This window comes from Pollicipes pollicipes, unplaced genomic scaffold (genome assembly GCF_011947565.3).
Source record: "Pollicipes pollicipes isolate AB1234 unplaced genomic scaffold, Ppol_2.1 Scaffold_4881;HRSCAF=5763_pilon_pilon_pilon, whole genome shotgun sequence".
In the NCBI taxonomy this organism is placed as follows: domain Eukaryota; kingdom Metazoa; phylum Arthropoda; class Thecostraca; order Pollicipedomorpha; family Pollicipedidae; genus Pollicipes; species Pollicipes pollicipes.
The window spans coordinates 55,674,979-55,685,958 of NW_023596576.1; the positions used below are offsets into that span (position 1 = coordinate 55,674,979).

At 60.7% G+C, this 10,980-nt stretch overlaps 1 protein-coding gene across 1 annotated transcript in view; it reads right to left on the reverse strand.

Moving 5' to 3' along the window:
* Window positions 1-7,459: 7,459 nt before the first annotated feature.
* The window catches only part of LOC119100617 (zinc finger protein 609), a 67,311-nt gene continuing 63,790 nt past the window's right edge, over window positions 7,460-10,980 (reverse strand). Inside the window, exon 3 of the mRNA XM_037223694.1 lies at window positions 7,460-7,537. Coding sequence (XP_037079589.1) covers window positions 7,460-7,537 — 78 coding nt within the window. The remainder of the gene's footprint in view (window positions 7,538-10,980) is intronic.

The window sequence follows — 10,980 nt, forward strand, 5'->3', positions numbered from 1 at the left end:
GCCACCGGAGGCCGCGCGCTGCGGCGCGGCACGGGCGGCGGGCTCCGTCGCCGGGGCCGCGGCCGCGGCCGCGGGCCGGCCGGCGGCGTGGCCCGTCGAGCCGGCGCCGCCTCTGTCGATGGCGACACGTCCTGGGACTCGTCCGCCCGGACGGCAGGCCCGCAGCGCCGCTTGCGGCCGCTGGTGCGCGACGAGAGTCGCACGCTACGCCGAGGCGCGCGGTCGGCGGTGCGGCGCTGACGACGGGCTGGTCGGCGGGCGTGGACGGCCTGAGGCGAGGGTGAGCAGTCGGCGGGGCGGTAGCTTCAGTGCGGGCAGGTGACGAGGTAACTTTGACTCGAATGGGTATCGTCCGTGCATCGGAGACGCCAGCGATTGCTGGCGTGGCTCCCGCGGGGGGTCTTCCGAGGTTCTTATCAGGTACAGAAATGCGAGCGAGCACCACCTCTTCTCGCGCTGTGACTGGACTGTTCTGGGTGGCCGCCGGCCTGTCGTTCTCCGGTTTCTCGGCGGCTGACCCGTTCACCACCACACGTGACGCCTCCTTCCGCGGTGCTGGAGTGCACGAATCCTGCCCAGCCGCGCGATAGTTCCTCGAGCACGGCCGGCCGCCGCCGGTGCCTCGCGCGCGGTGGGAGCCGCCGCAGTCAGAACGCTGGCGGTGACGCGGCTGCGAGCCGCCGGCCCTCCTCCCGCCCCGGGCGACCGCGACCCCGGCGCACCGGACACCACGCACCCGTTCACCGTAGTCGCCTCGGCTCTGTCCGGACGATGCCCCGCCGCCGCACCGCCCACCGCCGCCCGCCTGCTGGCTGCCGGCGTGGCCGGCCGGCCACGGCCGCTCGGTGGCGCCGCCGCCCTCTGCGCCGTCACCGTGCGCGACGAGGGGGCGGCCGCGGCGGAGGCGCGGCGGCGCTGGCAGCGGAAGGCCGCGGCGGTGGCGGCGGTGGCGGCGGGCGCAGCCGTGGCCCGTCGCCGACCGACGACTTGCTGCGGCGGATCGACCTGCGCGTGACGTCGTGACGCGAGAGTGAGCCGCTGCGCTGCGGCGACTGGCGCAGCGGGGGCCCGGTCAGCTCCGAGGCGCTGCGCACCAGCACCGGCACGGCCGGCGGCGGCGCCGGAGCGCGCCTCCTCCAGCCCGCTGAACGACGCCTGGCGCGGCAGCAGATGGCGCCGCAGCAGCAGCGAGATGCGGCTGGGCAGCGGCGCGCGGCTCGGCACTGGCCGCCGGTGGGGCCCGAGGGCTCGTCAGTTTAGTCACTACGCGAACACGGCCGTCGCCGCCGGCGGCGCCTGTCTTCGACTCTGGCTGGGGCGAGGCGCCTGCTAGCTGCGGGCTCCTGCCGGCGTCGGGTCGCTCGCCTCCGCCGCCGGTCATGGATGCGCGCTGTGAGCGCCGATTGTGTCGAGCACGTGCCAGAGCCTGGGCCCCAGTGTTCCGCCTGAATCTCCCGGCTCGCCAATGTAGGCCTCCTCGTGGACCACAAGGTACAAAAGATGTCGCCCGTGAATAGAGCGTTAGTTAGAAACCGGACGCCACAAGCGCCGAAGAAACAAAGGCTTGACAGCGGGCCTTCAGAGTTACCTCAGGAGTACGTGGCCGCATCGGTGATCCAAATTTGAGATAATCTGGGAGATCTAACCGTTGCGTTGCGCCAGCACCAAGGCATGTGCGTGACAAAGACCGAAGTAGCATTCGCTATATACCCTACGTTGACAGCGCCATGGTGGGTAACAGACCACGATTAAGACCATATATAAAAACTGGATGCACTTCATCATCGAGTCACGAAACCCGACGGCATGCGACTGTGAAGGTCACAGGACCATTACCGGCGGCGATAAAGCTCGCCGTGCGCTGCGACACCGTTGAGAAACGCGTCTGAATTACCGTCCCCCGTTCGTGTGGATGGCCCGGCGGTACAATGAGCCTACGGTAACCGGCGCACGACTCAGCCATTTGTCCAACTGAAACAGAAGGGCAAGCGCTCACGCAAGCACTGAAGTGGGAACGGTTGTTGGTGTGAGCGCTTCGAACCAGACTAAGTGCAGGGTTGATTGTTTTCCCGGCACGACAGTACAGTCTGCGGACCTGACGGTTACTGAGGCGTCAGCGTTGCGCGTGCTTCCTCGTGGCTGCGTTTTTGTGTGCGTGTGACGGGGGCGTGTGTGTACTCGGACGCCCTGCGATAACGCCGCCACGGCGTCGTGACAGCCGTGCCTCCCGGCTGGAGCGCTCGTATAGTCTGCGCGCCGTCCTCTGACCGGTCTCGGTCAATATTGGCGCGGCCCGGGCGACGCGGCGGCAAACAAGGAGCGGCCCGAGGGTGGCGGCGGGCGGAGAGCCGGCCCGCTCCGTCCCGGACTCACCGCGAGCAGGTGCTGACTGCGCGCCGGCGCCGCAGCAGCCCCCAAAGCTCCGCTCATATCACTAGATTTCCTTGCACGTCGTGCGCCAAAGCCGTGTGAGAATAGCCTTGATGGAGCTCGAGGGCCAATACGCTTGCGAGGGAGGGGGAGCGGAGTGGAGTATTGAATGAGTTGACAATGGTCGATGTCCGACAACAGGGGGGACAGAGGTGCGGGGGCGCGCCACCAGGTGGGAGAGTGGAGGCGTGCAGTGAGTGCGGTCCACAACGGCCAACGTTCTGCAGCAGCCGTTATAAGCATTAACATAGCATTTGTTTACAATATGTATTAGCAGCATTTGCATAGCACTGACCAGAGCTTATGTTTAAGCGCCAAAGCTACACCAGTGAGTCGGCTCACTTGCAGCGGCGCTCATGCCCACAGCCCGCCTCGCTGCTTGGGGCCTATCGGAACCGATCAGAGAGTCCGTCTGCCTCGAGGGTCAGTGTCAGCCAATCAGACAGCCGGCCGGATGGGCTCGAGGGGACGAAACAACATCCGCGGGACCTGTTCGCCTGGTGGACAGTTGCTTATGCACTCTGCTGGACAGATGGCCATCAGCAGGCCACGTCTGTGGACTGCAGAGGTGCACCGGTCTGTCCAGCGCAGCCCAGACGTTCACCGGTCTGCCCAAGCGCAGCCCAGGCGCTCAACGGTCTGTCACCGACACGAGAATGATGTCTCTGTCGCCCCGAGTGCTCCCCGATGGCGCTAGGGTGAGGTCCCACCCGACCCACGAGCGTTGCCGGCAGGAGCGGCGGTCGTGACAAGGTAGGAAGTCGTTACCAGGGCCGACACGACAGTCGGCGAAAAACAACTCGGTAACTCGGCTGGAATGGCCGTCCCAGCGGCGGTCTGACGCGCCCCCGCCGGCCGATCAGAGGTCAGACGTCAGACTGACACGGCCGGGAGGGGATCCAGCCCCGCCCGACTTAGAGAACCCGCCGGCCGATCAAGAGGTCAGACCCCAGACTAACACGGCCGGGAGAGGATCCAGCCCCACCCGACTCAGAGAACCCGCCGGCCGATCAGAGGTCAGACCAGACTGACACGGCCGGGAGAGGATCCAGCCCCGCCCGACTCAGAGAACCCGCCGGCCGATCAGAGGTCAGACGTCAGACTGACACGGCCGGGAGAGGATCCAGCCCCGCCCGACTCAGAGAACCCGCCGGCCATCAGAGGTCAGACGTCAGACTGACACGGCCGGGAGAGGATCCAGCCCCGCCCGACTCAGAGAACCCGCCGGCCGTCAGAGGTCAGACGTCAGACTGACACGGCCGGGAGGGATCCAGCCCCGCCCGACTCAGAGAACCCGCCGGCCAGTCAGAGGTCAGACGTCAGACTGACACGGCCGGGAGAGGATCCAGCCCCCCGACTCAGAAACCCGCCGGCCAGTCAGAGGTCAGACCCCAGACTGACACGGCCGGGAGAGCGTCTGGCCCATTCGACTCAGAAACCCGCCGGCCATCAGAGGTCAGACAGACTAACACAGCCGGGGGAGGGTCTGGCCCCATCCAGCTCAGAGAACCCACCGGCCCCGGTCCTGGGCACGGAGGACGGGGGTCTGGGGACTGTTCACGACAGAAGACCTGACACCCCCGCCTGTTCTCACGGTATAGTCCTTTACATCCCAGCTAAGGACAGTCACCAGTCGAGGGCCTGCGGGAAAATATCACCGGACGGGACAACCGTCTGGTAACATTGTGGGGACGCAAAATAGCTCATCAGTCGACGCCACCCATTAAAGTCCAGATCATCATCATTATCATTAAAATTGGGTGTCTGCGTCCATGGCCAAGGATAACGGTTCTAGCTCTGTCACGTCTATTCGAAGAACTACAAGGACTATCAAATGGTGCACCAGGTAAAACAGTGGTGATCAAGTGACTTCGGAGAACTGACTTTAAACAATGCTTGGCAATGTGCGGTGTGAACTAATATTACCGGGACCCTTACAGTCAGCTTATTTAAAAATGATGGTAGGTTCAAATGTTTGTAGACCAAAAGATATCACAATTGCACCTATAGACACCCAGTGCGTGGTTGTCCCAAAGCCTGCTGCTCTTCGTCAACACAAGATGAAAATGAGCTCGATTAATGACAGTCCCCTAGATCCGGATATGCCAGCAATAAGTCGCAGTAACAACAATTACCCCAGACATGACTACCATCCTTGTGAGCGCACTCCCGGACTTGCCGTCGGGTGTGCTCCCGCGCACATCAAGGCCTCGCGTCCCACCCTTCGCCTGGCTGATCCTCCCGCCACCTCAGCTCTGCGAGTCCGGGGTGGTCCGGGCCCGGCGGCGGGCGGCGGCTGCGGGCGGCGGCGGCGGCCCGGTGCTCCGCCTGCGCCATTAGCGCCGGCCGTGAGTGGGACCCGACGGAATGGACGTGCGACGAGGCGGCGCGGCGGCGGGCGGCGGCGGCTCTCGAACACGCCGGGCAGCCGTGCAGACCGGCAGAGCGGCCGGCGTGGGTCGGGGGGGGTGTGGGGACCGGCCGGCGACCCCCGCACGGGCCCTAGAAGACGCCATCGAAGTGACCACGAACGCGCCCGGCCCCGCTATCGCAGCTCCAGTCATCGACTGAGCTGGGGCGGCTGCGGGACTCGGGTGCCCAGCCGATGGGGTTACTCGTCTTCCTTCATCAGGTCAAAAAGTAACCGATTCACTGCTCGCAACTTTACGACGATGAAAAGCTATCGGTCCGAGAGGGAAATGCAACAAACAATGTGACGTTTACCTGCAAGACAAGCATCCCATAACTGACCAAATATAACCCAGGCAAGGCCAATGGAGCTTCTGCTTTATCGGCACTACGAGTTGAAAGCTTTTGTGATGAATATTGTTGGCCTTGAGCACACGTGGAGATCCTGATTAAACGACGTTACCGAGCAAGCATTCTTGGCAAAAACTAGACGTTTCGAAGCTGTGTTTCATGGTCATGAGAGGTAATGGTCATGGCCACGAGTTTGGCTCGTGACCATGATGACGATGAATCCTTGAACGCAGTCCCGTGAATGACCATGAGCTCATGGTCACGTCGTTAACCCGTGACCATGAAGCGCAACTACGAGACGCCGCCTTTTTTTTCAACGTAACAAATGACAAGCACACATGACCTGGATAATGTCGCTTAGCGGGGACCTTCCTGTACACCGAAGATGGATTATTTCTAGCATCAGAAATTCCGACTCATAACCTCTGAACTGATAAAGCATGAAGCGTTAGGCAACACCGACCGACCTGGGTCAATCGCCTATCGCCGCTCCAGCTAATGATAAACAGAAAGAAAGGTGGCGCGCAGTGAGCGCGTCAATCACTGGGGATTGCCTGGAGAGCAGCGGTGCCAACCGCACTGCACCCCAGATTGACTCCCATCCGTCAAACCGGGCGTGCTCGGTCGAGGGACGCGACCCGCTCCCAAACGTGTTTACACACGCCGTCTCTGCCCTGTCGCACGGAGGCCAATGGACTGCCCTGTGAGAGCTCTCATGCGCCGGGACGGTCTGCTTTACGAGCGGCACAAGGCCGGCCCCACAGTCTATCCCGGTCCACGTTAATTTGTTGACTCAAAGTGGCAGGTCACGTTCGCGCCGCGGCGGCGCGCGCGCTGCGTACAAACCCCTGCCCGGCGGCCCGACCCCAGATGACCTGGATGGAGAGTGGGGCGGGCGAACGGCGGGATCGGCACGACCCGCCGGCAGGTGGACAGAGGGTCCACGAACTGCAGGTCAGAAGGTCAGCCTGCAGCGGCGTGTTGGACACTGACCTGCACAACGACAGGCGCACTGCACAATGCGCTACACGCGGAGGTCACAGCGAGCGCCGAACCCCCCCCCCCCCTCCCCCTCCCCCTCCCCCTGTGGTGAAGGACTGGGCTGTACTCCTTGCCAGGGTGGCGAGAAGGAAACATCACTTCACAGGGGATGAGGGATCTAGATCCAGGTGCGAGGCAGCCGTCTCAGATGCCGCCCGCGCTTCGCGGGGCCACAGCACTGACGGTGCCGGCCCCCGCGGCCCGCGTCTGGGGCGGGGTCCTTCGGGGGCCACTGACCGGAACATAACATCAGCAAGCTGTCAGTGTGTGAAATCGCGGCCGGCCGCGGGATTCCGCGCTGAATGCCGTGCGACGCGACCGCGGCTGGCGCGCCTCTTCACGACTGGCTGACGGCGGGCGCCGCGCGCTGCGGCCGGCGTCGGCGCTCGCGCGGCGGCGCCGCTCGTTTTGGGTTCCGGCTTCTTGAGATGTAGCTTTCCGGCACAAGTGGAACGGCGAAGCGTGTGAAGAGCCCAGATCTGGCGTCGCTGCCGCTCTCGAGCACGCTTACATGCGGATGCCTGCATCCAGGCCTCCTCAGAGAAACGCCCATGTTTTTTTCACGCCAGAAATGGCTCGGTGGAAGTCGTAGACATGCCCGTACTTTATTATACCAGTGGCAGGCGAGATGCAGCTGGAAGTGTACAAGCTCAAAGGTCAAGATTTCAATTCAGGACAGTCGTTTAGGTGCCGGAAAGCAGCAAAATTTACGTTCCACATGATGGTGTTCTACTTGCAGTTAGCAGCGACGGAGCGACAGTGATTATCGGGTATATGGCTTCCCGGTTGGGACCGGGATTGTTTCGGAAATTGTCTGTAACCGGAGAGCCTGGGAAAGGCCCATATACGTGGGAGGTAAAACGCCCACCTGTTTCCTTTCCCAAGAAGATAGATTTCGCATGACGCTTGATCGTCTTCATTTCCACGGCCGGTTATCAGCGCCATGATTACTTAAAACGTCTGCATTCACGGTCAAATAGTTTCGTTAACAATGCTCGGACATGAACGAGTCTGCAACCAGGGAGTCAGACTGGCTGCGCGGGCTCGGTGTCGTTCCAGTGGTAACCCGGCAGTTGGTACAACGGAGCTGCAACATCCGTCGTTTAAATAGCACTGTACAGGTATAAAGGGATGAAAACTGCTTATTTCCACACATTCATAAGATTCTCAACGGCTTTCAAATCAAACTAATTAGACAAAATTGAGTTGTGACTCGGCGTGCTGGATTTCAACGGCGCAGGCCGTAATTCCACTTCAGGAATTGCCGCAGGTGTGCGGGCCGCAGGCCGGCGGTGCCATGGCCGACCTGCGGGGACCGGTCAGGTCAGCACGGTCCGGCCTGCACGCTGACCTATATCCGGCTCGGGCCGGGCCGGGCCGGCGGCGGCCGCTGCGCCCCTCCCGCGCCGCCCGCTGCAGCGGGCCTGCACGGCCGCGGCGTGCGCCACTTCTGTCGAGGGCGCCGCCCTCCGACGGCCGGCGCTACATGACAGACAGGCGAGGGTTGGTGCAGATCACACGGACAGGGGCGGGCGCCGGTGCAGCGCTGGTCAACAGGGGCGGGAGCTGGTGCAGCGCGCCGTAAGGGCCGGGAACTAGAGCGCCGACGAAGAGCACCGGGAGCTGGATCAGGTGTATCAGCACCGGGAGCTGCACCATGTGTCAGCACCGGGAGCTGCACCACGTGTATCAGCACCGGGAGCTGCACCACGTGTATCAGCACCGGAGCCGCACCAGGTGTATCAGCACCGGACTGCACCAGGTGTATCAGCAACGGGAGCTGCACCACGTGTATCAGCACCGGGAGCTGCACCACGTGTATCAGCACCGGAGCTGCACCAGGTGTATCAGCACCGGGAGCTGCACCATGTGTATCGGCACCGGGAGCTGCACCACGTGTATCAGCACCGGAGCCGCGCCAAGTGTATCAGCACCGGAGCTGCACCAGGTGTATCAGCACCGGAGCCGCGCCAAGTGTATCAGCACCGGAGCCGCACCACGTGTATCAGCACCGGAGCAAGGAACAGCCCGGTAACCTGGGAGGCCGGCCGGGCAGCCAGTGACCCAGGGTCATTATCCGCCTCTACTGGACCTGACAACTTCGGCTGACATGTGTCGACTAGCAACAACAATGATGAACGATATGCCTATCAGAACATTGGAGCCTACGAGAAGCAAGTCAACAACAAAGCCATTTTGATCGAATCACCAGGAACGCCATCCGGATGACGAAGACAAGGACGGAGCTGCAGGAAGGAAAATTCGACGGAAACGGCACGTGTTATGTCCATGTGACTCCATGGCCCATTCCATGGGGCCAGCCACTCACAATGGGAGCTGCGGAACGGCTTTTAAGATGATAGTCAGAAGACCCTGATGAATCGAAGCTCGACACGCCTAGTTGGCTCAGCGAAGCTCGAGCGTATCATCTTTCGGCCGATGTAGACACTGGCGTTGGGAGTATCCTAGGCAAGTCTCCTACAAGCTCTAGCGGCGTACCTTGAACGAGTGCTCACGAATGACATCAAGAAGCATCAGGTGTTTCGCTGCCAGAGTCGTACGCACGAACGGAGGCAATGTCTGATTGACATCCCACGCCCGGTTCAGTAAAAGCGGCTGGAGAAGATAAGCCTGCCTCTCACTCATGATTGGCGATTCTCATGCATATGAAGGTTCCGCGTCAAGGTCGTGATGGCATTTATGCAAATATTTGCATAATTGGAATAACAAAACGTCCCGCCACTTCCCATCCTCCACACGGCACGTCTGCCACACCCCGCTCTTGGGCATCTCAGAAGGCTCGTGGGTCACAAGGGGCGCGGTCTGCCCAGGCTCTGGTACGGCTTCAGTATTACCTCCTTCTCTCACACCGCCGTCTGGCGAAGCGTCATAAAACGGGCCCAGGCCCGCTCCGGCACCTGCGGTAGAAGCTTGCCCCGAGGCACTTGTCCACTGACGATTTACACGAATCAATCACGATGGGCTCTACGTGAGTCCGCCGCCGTTAGCGCCCACGAGTCTGTCGTCGTTATCGCTCACAAGTCCGTCTCCGGGCGCTGGCACCACTGCTCACTCGGCGTGAGTCTATGGGCAGCTCCTCGCGTTACTACGCGTCCACCTTCACACCGTCAGCGCTCATCTCACGTCCACCTCGCGTCTGACGACAGCGTGCCGAACACCGCGTATTTCGGCCGCGCTCGCCTGGTGCACGCCACCCTGCGCGGCGCGCGCAGCCCGACTGGCGCGGCGCGGCCGGCGCGCGCGGCTCGCCTGGCCGCCACCGCCGGCTCCCGCCACCGGCGCCCCGGGCGGACGGAGCGCCGCCGCCGCCGCTGCCGCCGCAGCGCAGGCAGTACCGGCGGGCTGCCGCTGGTCCGGGTTACAGCGGTCACAGGGTGGTCAACATGGCTTGTGCGATGCCGGTTCAAACGGCTGTGAGTGTTGGGGACCAGAGACGCAGCAGCTGCTCAGCCCGCTGATCCGCCATGTCCGGTCAGGCGTCCACCGCGGCACTCTGGCCCTGCTGTGGGTAAGGCTTGGCGGCCCTTGGGGGTTGTATTTGTTTTTTGAAAGCGCATCAGTTAATTTTGGCTCTTATTTTTGCGCACTTTCCACACATATTCAATGTTGAAAAAATGTCCTAACAAGGAATGTCTGGAAAATGTTTGTCACTTCGTGATTGCTTATCTCGTGGCAGATAGGAATAATCGCTTACCAGACATAACACCTTCGAAGCACTAAAACCCCTTGCGACGTTTGCTAAGTAGATATCAGGCCAAGCCAACATCAAATCAAACCGGATCACCATGTTTTCTGAAAGTCGCTGCCCACGCAACCACCCCCTGGTTATTCTACTGCGGTTCTAATCCGAAAACGACAAAAATCACCATCCTCCAGGTGAAAACGACAAAGTTTTCAAGAGACCTCACGGGATCAGCAATGGTACCTACTTTATTCAGCAGAACCGGCCTTACCAGCTAGTCATTGAGCACGTATCAACCTTTAAAATAATGTATTAATTGACCCTTTTTCAATAATAAGCATCAAACACGTATTTATGCATTCCAAACACAGTTGACGGTTCTTGTCACAATTCTTGAAGTCGGAATAAAATTAATGACATCTTCATCTAGGTTCATGCAGAGCATCCACAAACAATGCTGCCAACTGCTAGCAACAACTTGACCTGATTCGACCAGCACCGCTTCTCTCATGATGCAGCTGACTGTATCGTTATATATATATATATATATATATATATATATATATATATATATATAGAGTGTGGTGTGTGTGTGGTGTGTGTGTGTGTGTGTGTTGTGGGTGTGTGTGGTGTGTGGTGTGTGTGTGTGTGTGTGGTGTGTGTGGGTGTGTGTGTGTGTGTGTGGTGTGTGTGTGTGTGTGTGGGTGTGTGTGTGTGGTGGTGTGTGTGTGTGTGTTGTGTGTGTGTGGGTGTGTGGTGTGTGTGTGTGTGTGTGTGTGGTGTGTGTGTGTGTGTGTATACAACCACAAAGCTGTCACCTTCCATCAACAAAGCGGGTTCTTCAATCACTGCTGCTTCCTTCACAATTCAGTCGTGTCAAATCTTCATCAAGTCTATGTAGCGCGTTTCAAACCACAAGCCGTCAATTTCTAACAACAAGGTGAGACTCGTAATCGTCGCGCTTTCCTCACTGGCCGCGTCGCGTCAAACGGCGCGTCACACCGCCGGTCGGGACCGCGTCGTCCGCCCTCTTGCGCCGTCAATGA